The sequence below is a fragment of the Trichomonas vaginalis genome, chromosome IV, assembly GCF_026262505.1.
Source record: "Trichomonas vaginalis G3 chromosome IV, whole genome shotgun sequence".
Classification (NCBI taxonomy): Eukaryota; Parabasalia; order Trichomonadida; family Trichomonadidae; genus Trichomonas; species Trichomonas vaginalis.
Genome location: NC_067206.1, coordinates 38,525,589 through 38,543,958, shown reverse-complemented (window position 1 = coordinate 38,543,958; position 18,370 = coordinate 38,525,589). Strand labels below are relative to the sequence as shown.

The following is an 18,370-nucleotide window of genomic DNA, read 5'->3' as shown; positions in this document are numbered from 1 at the left end:
TAACAAAACATTTACGATGAAATCATGACAAAACATTTACGAAGAAGTCATGACAAAACATATACGATGAAGTTTTGACAAAGTGTTTACGATGAAGTTTTGACAAAACATATACGAAGAAATCATAACAAAACATATACGATGAAATCATGACAAAACATATACGTTTAAATTCGATGAAGTTTTGACAAAACATATACGATGAAGTCATGACAAAGTGTTTACGAAGAAGTTTTGACAAAGTGTTTACGAAGAAGTTTCGACAAAACATTTACGTTTAAGTTCGATGAAGTCATAACAAAACATTTACGATGAAATCATGACAAAACATATACGTTTAAGTTCGATGAAGTTTTGACAAAACATATACGTTTAAGTTCGATGAAGTCATAACAAAACATTTACGTTTAGTTTACGATGAAGTTTTGACAAAACATATACGTTTAAGTTCGATGAAGTCATAACAAAACATTTACGTTTAGTTTACGATGAAGTTTTGACAAAACATATACGATGAAGTCTTGACAAAGTGTTTACGAAGAAGTTTCGACAAAGCATATACGATGAAGTCTTGACAACGTGTTTACGAAGAAGTTTCGACAAAGCATTTACGAAGAAATCATAACAAAACATATACGAAGAAATCATGACAAAACATATACGTTTAAATTCGATGAAGTTTTGACAAAACATATACGATGAAGTCATGACAAAGTGTTTACGAAGAAGTTTTGACAAAGTGTTTACGAAGAAGTCATGACAAAGTGTTTACGAAGAAGTTTTGACAAAGTGTTTACGATGAAGTTTTGACAAAACATATACGAAGAAATCATAACAAAACATATACGATGAAATCATGACAAAACATAGACGTTTAAATTCGATGAAGTTTTGACAAAACATATACGATGAAGTCATGACAAAGTGTTTACGATGAAGTTTTGACAAAACATATACGATGAAGTCATGACAAAGTGTTTATGAAGAAGTTTTGACAAAGTGTTTACGATGAAGTCATGACAAAACATATACGAAGAAATCATAACAAAACATATACGATGAAATCATGACAAAACATATACGTTTAAATTCGATGAAGTTTTGACAAAACATATACGATGAAGTCATGACAAAGTGTTTACGAAGAAGTTTTGACAAAGTGTTTACGAAGAAGTCATGACAAAGTGTTTACGAAGAAGTTTTGACAAAGTGTTTACGATGAAGTTTTGACAAAACATATACGAAGAAATCATAACAAAACATATACGATGAAATCATGACAAAACATATACGTTTAAATTCGATGAAGTTTTGACAAAACATATACGATGAAGTCATGACAAAGTGTTTACGAAGAAGTTTTGACAAAGTGTTTACGATGAAGTCATGACAAAGTGTTTACGAAGAAGTCATGACAAAACATTTACGAAGAAGTTTCGACAAAGCATTTACGAAGAAATCATAACAAAACATATACGAAGAAATCATGACAAAACATATACGTTTAAATTCGATGAAGTTTTGACAAAACATATACGATGAAGTCATGACAAAGTGTTTACGAAGAAGTTTTGACAAAGTGTTTACGATGAAGTCATGACAAAGTGTTTACGAAGAAGTTTTGACAAAACATATACGATGAAGTCATGACAAAGTGTTTACGAAGAAGTTTTGACAAAGTGTTTACGATGAAGTCATGACAAAGTGTTTACGAAGAAGTTTTGACAAAGTGTTTACGATGAAGTTTTGACAAAACATATACGTTTAAATTCGATGAAGTTTTGACAAAACATATACGATGAAGTCATGACAAAGTGTTTACGAAGAAGTTTTGACAAAGTGTTTACGAAGAAGTCATGACAAAGTGTTTACGAAGAAGTTTTGACAAAGTGTTTACGATGAAGTTTTGACAAAACATATACGAAGAAATCATAACAAAACATATACGATGAAATCATGACAAAACATATACGTTTAAATTCGATGAAGTTTTGACAAAACATATACGATGAAGTCATGACAAAGTGTTTACGAAGAAGTTTTGACAAAGTGTTTACGAAGAAGTCATGACAAAGTGTTTACGAAGAAGTTTTGACAAAGTGTTTACGATGAAGTTTTGACAAAACATATACGAAGAAATCATAACAAAACATATACGATGAAATCATGACAAAACATATACGTTTAAATTCGATGAAGTTTTGACAAAACATATACGATGAAGTTTTGACAAAGTGTTTACGATGAAGTTTTGACAAAACATATACGATGAAGTCATGACAAAGTGTTTACGAAGAAGTTTTGACAAAACATATACGATGAAGTCATGACAAAGTGTTTACGAAGAAGTTTTGACAAAGTGTTTACGATGAAGTTTTGACAAAGTGTTTACGATGAAGTTTTGACAAAGTGTTTACGATGAAGTTTTGACAAAACATATACGTTTAAGTTCGATGAAGTTTTGACAAAACATATACGATGAAGTCATGACAAAGTGTTTACGAAGAAGTTTTGACAAAGTGTTTACGATGAAGTCATGACAAAGTGTTTACGAAGAAGTCATGACAAAACATTTACGAAGAAGTTTCGACAAAGCATTTACGAAGAAATCATAACAAAACATATACGAAGAAATCATGACAAAACATATACGTTTAAATTCGATGAAGTTTTGACAAAACATATACGATGAAGTCATGACAAAGTGTTTACGAAGAAGTTTTGACAAAGTGTTTACGATGAAGTCATGACAAAGTGTTTACGAAGAAGTTTTGACAAAGTGTTTACGATGAAGTTTTGACAAAACATATACGAAGAAATCATAACAAAACATATACGATGAAATCATGACAAAACATATACGTTTAAATTCGATGAAGTTTTGACAAAACATATACGATGAAGTCATGACAAAGTGTTTACGAAGAAGTTTTGACAAAGTGTTTACGAAGAAGTTTCGACAAAACATTTACGTTTAAGTTCGATGAAGTCATAACAAAACATTTACGATGAAATCATGACAAAACATATACGTTTAAGTTCGATGAAGTTTTGACAAAACATATACGTTTAAGTTCGATGAAGTCATAACAAAACATTTACGGTTAGTTTACGATGAAGTTTTGACAAAACATATACGTTTAAGTTCGATGAAGTCATAACAAAACATTTACGTTTAGTTTACGATGAAGTTTTGACAAAACATATACGATGAAGTCTTGACAAAGTGTTTACGAAGAAGTTTTGACAAAGTGTTTACGATGAAGTCATGACAAAACATTTACGAAGAAGTTTCGACAAAGCATTTACGAAGAAATCATAACAAAACATATACGAAGAAATCATGACAAAACATATACGTTTAAATTCGATGAAGTTTTGACAAAACATATACGATGAAGTCATGACAAAGTGTTTACGAAGAAGTTTTGACAAAGTGTTTACGATGAAGTCATGACAAAGTGTTTACGAAGAAGTTTTGACAAAGTGTTTACGATGAAGTTTTGACAAAACATATACGAAGAAATCATAACAAAACATATACGATGAAATCATGACAAAACATATACGTTTAAATTCGATGAAGTTTTGACAAAACATATACGATGAAGTCATGACAAAGTGTTTACGAAGAAGTTTTGACAAAGTGTTTACGAAGAAGTTTCGACAAAACATTTACGTTTAAGTTCGATGAAGTCATAACAAAACATTTACGATGAAATCATGACAAAACATATACGTTTAAGTTCGATGAAGTTTTGACAAAACATATACGTTTAAGTTCGATGAAGTCATAACAAAACATTTACGTTTAGTTTACGATGAAGTTTTGACAAAACATATACGTTTAAGTTCGATGAAGTCATAACAAAACATTTACGTTTAGTTTACGATGAAGTTTTGACAAAACATATACGATGAAGTCTTGACAAAGTGTTTACGAAGAAGTTTCGACAAAGTGTTTACGAAGAAGTTTCGACAAAGCATTTACGAAGAAATTTCGATAAAGCATTTACGAAGAAATCATAACACAACATATACGAAGAAATCATGACAAAACATATACGTTTAAATTCGATGAAGTTTTGACAAAACATATACGATGAAGTCATGACAAAGTGTTTACGAAGAAGTTTTGACAAAGTGTTTACGATGAAGTCATGACAAAGTGTTTACGAAGAAGTTTTGACAAAGTGTTTACGATGAAGTTTTGACAAAACATATACGAAGAAATCATAACAAAACATATACGATGAAATCATGACAAAACATATACGTTTAAATTCGATGAAGTTTTGACAAAACATATACGATGAAGTCATGACAAAGTGTTTACGAAGAAGTTTTGACAAAGTGTTTACGAAGAAGTCATGACAAAGTGTTTATGAAGAAGTTTTGACAAAGTGTTTACGATGAAGTCATGACAAAACATATACGAAGAAATCATAACAAAACATATACGATGAAATCATGACAAAACATATACGTTTAAATTCGATGAAGTTTTGACAAAACATATACGATGAAGTCATGACAAAGTGTTTACGAAGAAGTTTTGACAAAGTGTTTACGATGAAGTCATGACAAAGTGTTTATGAAGAAGTTTTGACAAAGTGTTTACGATGAAGTCATGACAAAACATATACGAAGAAATCATAACAAAACATATACGATGAAATCATGACAAAACATATACGTTTAAATTCGATGAAGTTTTGACAAAACATATACGATGAAGTCATGACAAAGTGTTTACGAAGAAGTTTTGACAAAGTGTTTACGATGAAGTCATGACAAAGTGTTTACGAAGAAGTTTTGACAAAGTGTTTACGATGAAGTCATGACAAAGTGTTTACGAAGAAGTTTTGACAAAACATATACGATGAAGTCATGACAAAGTGTTTACGAAGAAGTTTTGACAAAGTGTTTACGATGAAGTCATGACAAAGTGTTTACGATGAAGTCATGACAAAGTGTTTACGAAGAAGTTTTGACAAAGTGTTTACGATGAAGTCATGACAAAGTGTTTACGAAGAAGTCATGACAAAACATTTACGAAGAAGTTTCGACAAAGCATTTACGAAGAAATCATAACAAAACATATACGTTTAAATTCGATGAAGTTTTGACAAAACATATACGATGAAGTCATGACAAAGTGTTTACGAAGAAGTTTTGACAAAGTGTTTACGATGAAGTCATGACAAAGTGTTTACGAAGAAGTTTTGACAAAGTGTTTACGATGAAGTTTTGACAAAACATATACGAAGAAATCATAACAAAACATATACGATGAAATCATGACAAAACATATACGTTTAAATTCGATGAAGTTTTGACAAAACATATACGATGAAGTCATGACAAAGTGTTTACGAAGAAGTTTTGACAAAGTGTTTACGAAGAAGTTTTGACAAAGTGTTTACGATGAAGTCATGACAAAACATATACGAAGAAATCATAACAAAACATATACGATGAAATCATGACAAAACATATACGTTTAAATTCGATGAAGTTTTGACAAAACATATACGATGAAGTCATGACAAAGTGTTTACGAAGAAGTTTTGACAAAGTGTTTACGATGAAGTCATGACAAAGTGTTTACGAAGAAGTTTTGACAAAACATATACGATGAAGTCATGACAAAGTGTTTACGAAGAAGTTTTGACAAAGTGTTTACGATGAAGTCATGACAAAGTGTTTACGAAGAAGTTTTGACAAAACATATACGATGAAGTCATGACAAAGTGTTTACGAAGAAGTTTTGACAAAGTGTTTACGAAGAAGTTTTGACAAAGTGTTTACGAAGAAGTTTTGACAAAGTGTTTACGATGAAGTTTTGACAAAACATATACGATGAAGTTTTGACAAAGTGTTTACGAAGAAGTTTCGACAAAACATTTACGTTTAAGTTCGATGAAGTCATAACAAAACATTTACGATGAAGTCATGACAAAACATTTACGAAGAAGTCATAACAAAACATTTACGAAGAAGTCATGACAAAACATATACGATGAAGTTTTGACAAAGTGTTTACGATGAAGTTTTGACAAAACATATACGAAGAAATCATAACAAAACATATACGATGAAATCATGACAAAACATATACGTTTAAATTCGATGAAGTTTTGACAAAACATATACGATGAAGTCATGACAAAGTGTTTACGAAGAAGTTTTGACAAAGTGTTTACGAAGAAGTTTCGACAAAACATTTACGTTTAAGTTCGATGAAGTCATAACAAAACATTTACGATGAAATCATGACAAAACATATACGTTTAAGTTCGATGAAGTTTTGACAAAACATATACGTTTAAGTTCGATGAAGTCATAACAAAACATTTACGTTTAGTTTACGATGAAGTTTTGACAAAACATATACGATGAAGTTTTGACAAAACATATACGTTTAAGTTCGATGAAGTCATAACAAAACATTTACGTTTAGTTTACGATGAAGTTTTGACAAAACATATACGATGAAGTCTTGACAAAGTGTTTACGAAGAAGTTTCGACAAAGCATTTACGAAGAAATCATAACAAAACATATACGATGAAGTCATAACAAAACATTTACGTTTAGTTTACGATGAAGTTTTGACAAAACATATACGATGAAGTCATGACAAAGTGTTTACGAAGAAGTTTTGACAAAGTGTTTACGAAGAAGTTTTGACAAAGTGTTTACGAAGAAGTTTTGACAAAGTGTTTACGATGAAGTTTTGACAAAACATATACGTTTAAGTTCGATGAAGTTTTGACAAAACATATACGATGAAGTTTTGACAAAGTGTTTACGAAGAAGTTTCGACAAAACATTTACGTTTAAGTTCGATGAAGTCATAACAAAACATTTACGATGAAGTCATGACAAAACATTTACGAAGAAGTCATAACAAAACATTTACGAAGAAGTCATGACAAAACATATACGATGAAGTTTTGACAAAGTGTTTACGATGAAGTTTTGACAAAACATATACGATGAAGTCTTGACAAAGTGTTTACGAAGAAGTTTCGACAAAGCATTTACGAAGAAATCATAACAAAACATATACGAAGAAATCATGACAAAACATATACGTTTAAATTCGATGAAGTTTTGACAAAACATATACGATGAAGTCATGACAAAGTGTTTACGAAGAAGTTTTGACAAAGTGTTTACGAAGAAGTTTCGACAAAACATTTACGTTTAAGTTCGATGAAGTCATAACAAAACATTTACGATGAAATCATGACAAAACATATACGTTTAAGTTCGATGAAGTTTTGACAAAACATATACGTTTAAGTTCGATGAAGTCATAACAAAACATTTACGTTTAGTTTACGATGAAGTTTTGACAAAACATATACGATGAAGTTTTGACAAAACATATACGTTTAGTTTACGATGAAGTTTTGACAAAACATATACGATGAAGTCTTGACAAAGTGTTTACGAAGAAGTTTCGACAAAGTGTTTACGATGAAGTTTCGACAAAGCATTTACGAAGAAATCATAACAAAACATATACGAAGAAATCATGACAAAACATATACGTTTAAATTCGATGAAGTTTTGACAAAACATATACGATGAAGTCATGACAAAGTGTTTACGAAGAAGTTTTGACAAAGTGTTTACGATGAAGTTTTGACAAAGTGTTTACGATGAAGTTTTGACAAAGTGTTTACGATGAAGTTTTGACAAAACATATACGTTTAAGTTCGATGAAGTTTTGACAAAACATTTACGATGAAGTCATGACAAAACATATACGTTTAGTTTACGATGAAGTTTTGACAAAGTGTTTACGATGAAATCATGACAAAGCCTATACGATGAAATCATGACAAAACATTTACGATGCAGTCATGACAAAACATTTACGTTTAGTTTACGAAGAAGTTTTGACAAAGTGTTTACGAAGAAGTTTCGACAAAACATTTACGTTTAAGTTCGATGAAGTCATAACAAAGCCTATACGATGAAATCATGACAAAACATTTACGATGAAGTCATGACAAAACATTTACGTTTAGTTTACGATGAAGTCATGACAAAGTGTTTACGAAGAAGTTTTGACAAAGTGTTTACGAAGAAGTTTCGACAAAACATTTACGAAGAAGTCATGACAAAGTGTTTACGAAGAAGTTTTGACAAAGTGTTTACGAAGAAGTTTTGACAAAGTGTTTACGAAGAAGTTTTGACAAAGTGTTTACGAAGAAGTTTTGACAAAGTGTTTACGAAGAAGTTTCGACATAACATTTACGTTTAAGTTCGATGAAGTCATAACAAAGCCTATACGATGAAATCATGACAAAACATTTACGTTTAAGTTCGATGAAGTTTTGACAAAACATATACGATGAAGTCATGACAAAGTCATAACAAAACATATACGATGAAGTCATGACAAAACATTTACGTTTAGTTTACGAAGAAGTTTCGACAAAGCATATACGAAGAAGTCATGACAAAACATATACGATGAAGTTTTGACAAAGTGTTTATGATGAAGTTTTGACAAAGTGTTTACGATGAAATCATGACAAAACATTTACGATGAAATCATAACAAAACATATACGAAGAAGTTTCGACAAAGCATTTACGATGAAGTTTTGACAAAGTGTTTATGATGAAGTTTTGACAAAGTGTTTACGATGAAATCATGACAAAACATTTACGATGAAATCATAACAAAACATATACGAAGAAGTTTCGACAAAGCATTTACGATGAAGTTTTGACAAAGTGTTTACGATGAAGTCATGACAAAACATTTACGTTTAGTTTACGAAGAAGTTTCGACAAAACATATACGAAGAAGTTTCGACAACTTCAAAGAGGAAGAATAAAAAAATCTAAGCTAATTTTATTTTTTTTTTATAAAATTTTATCTCATATGAAAGAACATGAATTTAGAATATTCGGAACTCATGACAGAAGAAGAGAACGAAGAACATGTAAAAGATTATGCAAAATTTCTGAAGACATACAAAGCATTTAAACAATATCTAAATGCTTCTAAAGATTATGCAAAATTTCTGAAGGTATATAAAGCTTATGAAAAAGCGTATGAAAAGTTTATACATTGGGGAATTGTTGTAAAATATCCATATGAAGACTAACCAAAAATATATTTTTGAATAACTGATGGTGTTACCATGTTACCATGTGCTACCAGGTTATTTAACTTCTTTTAAAAATGATGACAACATGACATTTTGACAACAGGTACGAAAGGAGGAAGGCATTTATGAATTATTTTTGAATAACTGATGGTGTTACCATGTTACCATGTGCTACCAGGTTATTTAACTTCTTTTAAAAATGATGACAACATGACATTTTGACAACACAGCAGGATTAATGCAAAAATAAATTCCAATCATACTTTATAAAGCTTCATTTACAGGTATTTCATCGTCAGTAAATGAATCCTCATTATCGTTTGGTTCAACCTGTTTATATAATCCTTTCATTTCTTCTTTCAAAACATAACACCATGTTTGTTTACCGTCTATTCTTCTATGTTTCCTATCACATTTATCCTTAATACTCATTTGGAAATTCTTGTCTTTCATGTCTGATGGTTTGCAGAATAGAGCATTTTTACACGTCATACCTGCACACAATTCATCATAATGTGTATTTATCCATACATCTAAAGGATTTGTTGATAATTCAATTAAATCTTGTTTGGCTTCAGTCATCGGAATGATTCGTACATTAAATGATGAAAGGTCATATTGCATAAAATATGTTAAAAGGTTATCATAAAATTCCTTTGTGCATGAATCCATTAAATTCTTGAAGTAATCAAATTGACCCTTAAATTTACCATTAACTCTTAAAACCACGTATCTTCTGTCTCCAACTTCAATTTTGACAGGGTAAACGTTATTAGTTACGAAAATGAAGTTTGCAACGTTCTGAGCAGTTCTTCTGGGTTGATTCTTTTCATTAATTCTAATCTCATTATCCGTTATAATTGATTTCAAAGCGTTGAAGTTTGCGAGTCTATCTTCACCTACATTCTTGAGTTCATTAAGTACAAGAAACATTTTATTCTCAACTACTGAATTGAAATTACCCGTTAGCTCACCTATTTCGGTAATGTTTTTGCATGAATAACCGGCGAGAAGTTCAGAAATAATGTCTGTAAATCTGTTTTTACCTGTTCCCTGAAGTCCTTTCAAAATAATTGCTGTTTCATTCTTGATTCCAGGATGTTGAATCATTGATGCAATCCAGCCGAGTAGGTATTTATACACTTCATCGTTATTATCACAAATGGCTTCTTTAATGAAATTCATAAACATCTCAATTTTTGAGTAATCAGGCTTTTCGAGAATGTTGTATTTATAACCTTGAAACGTTGAGAAAACATCCGGGGAATCAGATTTAAAGCAAACACCCTTAACGGTTAATGGGGATAATTGATTTAGTAGTACATCCCATGCTGTTATTGTTTTACCTTCTTCTTTAAATAATTTAATCATTTTGAGTGACTCTTTCATGTTTGATTGAAGAACGAATGATATTTGATTCATTTTGTCGTGGATATTATAGTCCTTTTGAATGAAATATTTATTTCCACAATCTACAAAACGGATTACACGTGATAAATCCTCAATTACTTCAGAACTGTTTTTATACCGATGATTTTCAGCCTTGCGTCTAATATCTGTTATCAAAAACGAGTCATCAAGTTTTATATCAAATGTTATTTTTGGCTTACGTAATAAAGGTAAAACGTATTCATCATAATATTCCTTTTGATATAGTTTTAGAATCTTCACCAAAACAAATGGAGAAGTCATTAAATGTGCATATCTACTACGTGCTTTTTCAAAATTACTTTTTGCATTTTCTGTTAAACTGCAGAAGTTATAAACGTTATCGTATGCTTCATTAATCAAATGATTAGGTAACGAATTAATTGCTTGAAACAGTGTGAATAATGTTATTTCTTTTTCTAAATTCATGTTTCCACCGTCATTATGTACTTCAAAATCACTGATGCCATCAACTATGCTCTGGGCAAGTTTATCGTCAATGTTTACATCTTTGTTTTCATTCATGATAGTCTTTATTTCTTCATTCTTTTGTTCAACTCTTACCTTAATATTCAAATCATTTAATATATCATTCACTGTTCTAGTTAATGTTGAATCGTAACTTCCACGAATGAATGAGTATGTATTGATTGGTTCTGTTGCATTCTTGCGAACTCTTGAATCAGCCATAACTACTAAAGAACGCTTTGAATCATCCATTGAAGTCATTATATCAATATCATAATCATTGCAGGAATAGCATTTAATCATTCTGTTCGAAACTGCATAGAAGAAATTAGTGTTGCAATAAATGTGAAGACCTCCTGAAGCGGTTTTAACGATAACATCTTTATCCGAAAGTTTTGATAGAATGTCTTTTCTAACTGTTTCTTTAAGTTCATCATTGTACGATTTATTGATATCAACATCTATAATAGTTAAATTTGGAATTTTATTTACTAATAAAGCCACACCAGTTTTCCTTCCTCTTCCTCCATCGTGTTTGAGGTAGTTATGTAAATCAATCTTATTTTCACCAATTCTTTCGTTGAGGGTTTTAGTTTCTGCCACAACTAATTCCTCAGCTAATGAATCAATAACTTTTTCATCAGAAATGATATAGTTGCTGTTGTTGTTTGTTGCTGTCATTTATATAGGAATAAAAAAATAAAAATAATTTTAAAACTAACTTTATTTTTGGACTGCATCAAATTTCCTGGACTGTTGTCTAAATGTCATGTTGTCATCATTTTTAAGAGAAGTTAATTAACCTGGTAGCACATGGTAACATGGTAACAGTGAAAACATTAACGTAAACATAAACGTAAACATTAACGTAAACATAAACGTAAACATTAATGTAAACATAAACGTAAACATTAACGTAAACATAAACGTAAACATTAACGTAAACATTAATGAAAACATTAACGTAAACATAAACGATAAAATTTATTTCCTGGACTGTTGTCAAAATGTCATGTTGTCATCATTTTTAAGAGAAGTTAATTAACCTGGTAGCACATGGTAACATGGTAACAGTGAAAACATTAACGTTTAAGTTCGACAAAGCATTTACGATGAAATCATGACAAAACATTTACGATGAAGTCATGACAAAACATTTACGTTTAGTTTCGATGAAGTTAGTGTCTATGTTATACAGTAATGTTAGTCATGAATGTTTGTCCTAAGTGTTGGCGTTAGTGTTGAAAAATAATGTTTGTCCTACATGAAGCCGTACAAGCGTTTGAATTTGTTTATGAATAAAATTACACTCTTGTTTTCTGTATCTATCATACAAACATAAGCAGCACCTGTTTTTGTAAAGTTTATATGAAGTTTTCGATAGTTAAGACCTGTATAATAATAGAATGCGTCTTCATTCTCAACATAGTAGTAGAACTCAAACGAATGCTTACCATAATCTGTTATTTCAACAGCTTCGTCAGATATTTCATCAACGAACTCATAAACTATATCGCCATACTTGCTTTTATTTCTATTGTTTTCAGATCTAGAACACCAACGAAGGTTTTTACATTCATACTATGAAGGATGGTAGAGTTCAGTTTAGAAAGATAAAGCAACCATTAGATAAAGAAGGAATTTTGAGAAAGATTAAACTTCATGAGGACAACATTGCTGAACTTAAGAAGAAGCTAGAAGAGTTGGAGAAAGGAAGAGAGTTATAAAGCAATGAATTCACCAGGGTGAAAAAGAGGTGAAAAAGGAGGTGAGTTTTCATCACTTCACCTAAATTTATTTTTGTGCTATGTTTTCATACGTGTGAGGGTGGTGATATCATTAATTTTTAAGTTTATTTTTATTTTATTTTTATTTTATTTTTATTTGGATGTAATGACAGAACAAAAGCAACTCATACAAATCGAAAATATAACAAACATACATTTAAACATTTATTCTTCCTTCCTGAGGCATAACATGTTCTTTCAAATACATCCGAGACCAGTTGACTTTTCATTGACTGTGTATAAGATAGAAATAGTTATATCATTAAACCATACGATGACGAAGGTAAGTTATGTAAATTGTACGTTAAGAAGTTAGAGAAAGTTTATGGCTTCAAGTATGACTACAATAGGGTTAACACTGATGATGAAGATATTGAGGAAAATTTATGAGAACATTAGTGAAGTCGTTAGTGAGAACGATAGTGAGAACGTTTATTTTTACATTAATGAGTTCGTTAGTGAAGTGAAGTGGTTGGCGGCTTTGTAAATATTTAAGGTTAAGTTAGTGTATGTGTTTGTGTTGTAAAATATACGTTAGTGGTTTTGTAAAGTGTCAAATTCACATATAATGGGTAAGTAGGTGCGCAGTGCCACCATACCCAACTAACCCATACTAACTATTGGATTTGAGATATCTTCTTAATAGCTTCATAAATGTTTGGATGTTTTAACGAAGAAAATTCTGAATGCATACTCTCGAGGCAATCATTAGTGAATATTGCAGTTGCATTATTATATTGAGATATTAAATTGTAGTGCGGCAACCAAACTTTGTTGAAATAATCAATATAATCTTTGATCGAATCAACTTTATTTTGATTAATTATATGCATTGTAAGTACAAATTCTTCATGAGACATGAATGGAGTAATAGAATATAGCTTAAATAAAGAATTTTGTAAAGTATTGAAATTTTTTGTATAAAGTGCTACAAGTTTCCTGTGTAAAGCTTGTTTGAAATGAAATAGGCATCCAATTATACAGACTTTAGGGAAAATTTGTTGAAGTGCCTCTATCATTCCCTTTTCAAAATCACAATGAATTTGAATTAGCTTTGAAAATTGAATACCCTTGACAGTAAAAATATATTCAAATGCCTTCTTATAAGATTCAAATGTGCGGTTTTTCATGAATATAAATAAAAGTGGTAGATATTGATTTGTTGAAGGTTCACAAATCATAATTGTTAGCATCTGTCCTTTTTGAAAATGTTTTGGTGTAATTTTAAAAGTTCCATCGCAAAATAAATCTGTGGCTTCTTTTGCAAATTGAATTGCCTTCTCAAAACCAAAAAACATCGTCTCACAATTTGCTTGAAAATCATGGCCAATGAAAAACTGCTCGCCATTTATTAAACAAAAATTAGCAATTTCATCTGTAATAAACAGAAATTCATCAAAAGTGACAGCTCTCAATTTTTTGACATTTGTAAATTCTAAATTGAATGAGAAAAATGAAATAATACTAAGCATAATACAATATTCTAGATTTAATTATAATTAGGAAAAAGTTAGTTTTGAGAATACTTTTCATAGGCATATAGAATGAAATCTTCTGAAAAATAATATCACATAAACTCATATTATTTTTTAATATATAACTATTTTATATAAAAATCAAATTCAATGATCTTAAAAGCGAAGGATAAACCTCAAAATTTACGAATATAATGAGTGGGAATATAATGCTTATCTATCATAAAACCATATGAAATATCAATTTTTGCTTTACGCCTAATTTTTGACGACAATTAGCAAAAAATGTTAAATGTTAACACTCAGTCCATTTGAATATGAAAAATAAAATTGACTTTGATTAAATGTTTTTATTTATCATGCAATTCTTCTTGCGACCAAAGATTTGAATAAAATTTCAAAAAATAAGATAGCTTAAAAAATAATATACGGTAGTGTTTACTAATAGATGAATAGTATATAAATTCTATTAAAATGGATTTGATCCAAAAAAATATAAAACCAAAAATAATTGTTATAATTTAAATGAAGAAGTAATTTAAAACGATTTTATTTATGATCAAATTTTATATATTTTTTGGATCAAATCCATTTTAATAGAATTTATATACTATTCATCTATTAGTAAACACTACCGTATATTATTTTTTAAGCTATCTTATTTTTTGAAATTTTATTCAAATCTTTGGTCGCAAGAAGAATTGCATGATAAATAAAAACATTTAATCAAAGTCAATTTTATTTTTCATATTCAAATGGACTGAGTGTTAACATTTAACATTTTTTGCTAATTGTCGTCAAAAATTAGGCGTAAAGCAAAAATTGATATTTCATATGGTTTTATGATAGATAAGCATTATATTCCCACTCATTATATTCGTAAATTTTGAGGTTTATCCTTCGCTTTTAAGATCATTGAATTTGATTTTTATATAAAATAGTTATATATTAGAAAATAATATGAGTTTATGTGATATTATTTTTCAGAAGATTTTGTGTTCTTCTTCAAAATTCTATTTTTTTATTAAAAAGAATCTTTACAAAATATACATTTACTTTAATTAATATTTAAAAACGTGCTTTATCAAAAGTTCCAAAAATTCAATATTTTAGCTTTTCTGAGGTGTCACTTTTGATGAATTTCTGTTTACAACACATCGTCTGTAATTTTTTCTCCAACAGAAAATTTTCTGGACTTATTATAAACTTCCCTGACCAATGAATCTTTAATTAATGGGTTTTCATCAGTACCAACAGCAAGTTCTGTCATAAATTTTTTAATCTGCTGAAAAGTGCCGTTGTCTTCAGAAAATTTTGCCATTGCCTTATTGTATATTTCTGTCAGAGTCATTGATTTATGAAGATCATTTTTTTCATTTTGTAACTTTTTAAATTGTCTGCATTCGGGTATATGTTCCTTTTGTAAATCTTCGGAAACTGAACTGTTCTCAATTTTAACTAAATAACGTGCTTGACAAGAATGATCGATGCAACGGTAGTAACGTTCAATATTATTTGAATTAATAATATTTGTATGATCATGCGAATAAAGCATATCTTTGCGAACAATTGTATCAGGATATTTTCCAGTAACTGCGGGAATATTTTTAACTGCAATATAACTAAAATATCTTCTGACAGCTTTAGATTCATTTTCGGCGTATTTAATATTAAAATATTGAAGAACTTGTTTGATTATATTCGTTTTTTCATCTCTCGATGTTGATTTTTGGTATTTATCAGATTGTTCCCTGATAAATATTTTATTTCGTCTGTAAAGTTTGCTCTTTTTTGATTAAATATAGATGATTTTCCATTAAAAAATGAAATGATGCAAAATTTCGAAAACCGTTCGAAAATTGAATCAAAAATGAAAAGTAATACTTAAATGAGTAATTCTTTGAGATATTGGTCTTAGATTGAATGTAGCGTCATTCTTATATAGAATATATATTCATATCATCGGAAATATGATAAAAAGCATATAATAAATGTCAAAAAGTGAACAAATAAGCAAAGATGTTTTTTAAAAAACAATGAAAGTAATACTTAAATGAGGAATTCTTTGAGATATTGGTCTTAGATTGAATGTAGCGTCACAAATTTCACAAATATAATTTACTATACAATTTTATTCATTTTTTTAAAATGGCTGACGACAGTCTGTATCAACTAACTCAACTAGTCAAGCATAATGATTATTCTTCGGATTCATTAAATCAACTTTATCAATGCATAAGTACAATGACAGAAAGATCAATTGGATGCTTGAATTGGGATAAATTTTTCAAAAAAAATTACAGTGACTGATGAAGTTCTTTTACATTTTTTAGCATCCGTTTTTAAACATTGAAAAGATATCAGAATGTTTCAAGGATTCTATTTTTTATCACAATATTAATCTTGAAAAATTCAGTAATTTAACTGAAACAGAACAACAAACAATTTTAAATTCCTACAAAGCGGATAAATTTACATATTACATAATGTGCTCACAAATTGTAAAATCAAACTGGAACAATTTATCCCAAACTTTAGTTAATATTGCAAATCAATATTTGCCATTTTTAGATGAAGAAAAGCAAATATATATATTTACTGAAATAACTGGCAATTATCAAAATTTTGAAATTTCAGTTGCAAACTTGTTACTTTTTTATGAAAACAATGAAGAAAAATTAAGCAACTGTTTTAATTTAACATTGTTCCAGCAAATTTATTCCAAAAATGGAATCGAGCAAATGATATTTTTTGCTGCAAATACAATTTGTTGCAATAACACTTCTATCAATTTTTACAATCTCCTTGAAATTGAAGAAATGAATCCATTTGATTTTTTTATTTCTCAATTCAATATAAAGAGATATTAAATTGCGATGATTTTCCAATGTAATAAACAGAAATTCATCAAAAGTGACAGCTCTCAATTTTTTGACATTTGTAAATTCTAAATTGAATGAGAAAAATGAAATAATACTAAGCATAATACAATATTCTAGATTTAATTATAATTAGGAAAAGTTAGTTTTGAGAATACTTTTCATAGGCATATAGAATGAAATCTTCTGAAAAATAATATCACATAAACTCATATTATTTTCTAATATATAACTATTTTATATAAAAATCAAATTCAATGATCTTAAAAGCGAAGGATAAACCTCAAAATTTACGAATATAATGAGTGGGAATATAATGCTTATCTATCATAAAACCATATGAAATATCAATTTTTGCTTTACGCCTAATTTTTGACGACAATTAGCAAAAAATGTTAAATGTTAACACTCAGTCCATTTGAATATGAAAAATAAAATTGACTTTGATTAAATGTTTTTATTTATCATGCAATTCTTCTTGCGACCAAAGATTTGAATAAAATTTCAAAAAATAAGATAGCTTAAAAAATAATATACGGTAGTGTTTACTAATAGATGAATAGTATATAAATTCTATTAAAATGGATTTGATCCAAAAAATATATAAAATTTGATCATAAATAAAATCGTTTTAAATTACTTCTTCATTTAAATTATAACAATTATTTTTGGTTTTATATTTTTTTGGATCAAATCCATTTTAATAGAATTTATATACTATTCATCTATTAGTAAACACTACCGTAAAAAAAAAAAAAAAAAAAAAAAAAGGTAGTGGGGCTTCCAGGCACTTCGTGCCTTCTAGCCCTGAAGATGTTTAGTATAAATGAAGTTTTTATTCGGAAAATTGTTAGTCTTCTTGGTCGAAAACATTATATAATGTTTCACTTTTCACAAATTATATATGTTTTCATGTTTTGTCAAGACTTCTTCGTAAATGTTTTGTCAAGACTTCTTCGTAAAATCAGACAAAATATAATGTTTAGGGTAGAAGGTTAGATATAACCTCTTTTCTAACCTCTTTTCTACCCTCTTGAATTTGTCAAGATTTCTTCGTAAATGTTTTGTCAAGACTTCTTCGTAAAGACTTTGTCAAGACTTCTTCGTAAAGACTTTGTTGAGATTTCTTCATGAAATTTACACCAAAAATAATGTTTAGGGTAGAAGGTTAGATATAACCTCTTTTCTAACCTCT

The 18,370-nt window shown here is 29.1% G+C and overlaps 2 protein-coding genes across 2 annotated transcripts, besides 9 other annotated features; both read right to left on the bottom strand.

Annotated features, from left to right (window-relative positions):
* Positions 1-11,934: part of a mobile genetic element that runs on past the window's edge.
* On the bottom strand, positions 9,403-9,630 carry TVAGG3_0244890 (uncharacterized protein; the record flags this gene model as incomplete). The annotated part of the gene is made up of 1 exon (XM_051227815.1): positions 9,403-9,630. One exon carries the CDS (start codon positions 9,628-9,630, stop codon positions 9,403-9,405), a length of 228 nt encoding a protein of 75 aa, XP_051112801.1.
* TVAGG3_0244880 (Prim-pol domain family) lies at positions 10,282-11,715 on the bottom strand (the record flags this gene model as incomplete). The annotated part of the gene is made up of 1 exon (XM_051227814.1): positions 10,282-11,715. A coding segment is annotated over one exon (1,434 nt), but the record flags the coding sequence as incomplete, so codon positions are not given.
* Positions 11,935-13,440: 1,506 nt separating the features above from the next.
* Positions 13,441-14,203: a mobile genetic element.
* Positions 14,200-14,236: a mobile genetic element.
* Positions 14,204-14,236: a terminal%2Cinverted (terminal inverted repeat of Banshee-A3 transposon ID:TVAGG3_0244850).
* Positions 14,237-15,413: 1,177 nt separating this feature from the next.
* Positions 15,414-15,451: a mobile genetic element.
* Positions 15,414-15,451: a terminal%2Cinverted (terminal inverted repeat of Banshee-A3 transposon ID:TVAGG3_0244840).
* Positions 15,452-17,184: a mobile genetic element.
* A 2-nt stretch (positions 17,185-17,186) lies between these two features.
* Positions 17,187-17,223: a mobile genetic element.
* Positions 17,187-17,223: a terminal%2Cinverted (terminal inverted repeat of Banshee-A3 transposon ID:TVAGG3_0244820).
* Positions 17,224-18,370: the final 1,147 nt, after the last annotated feature.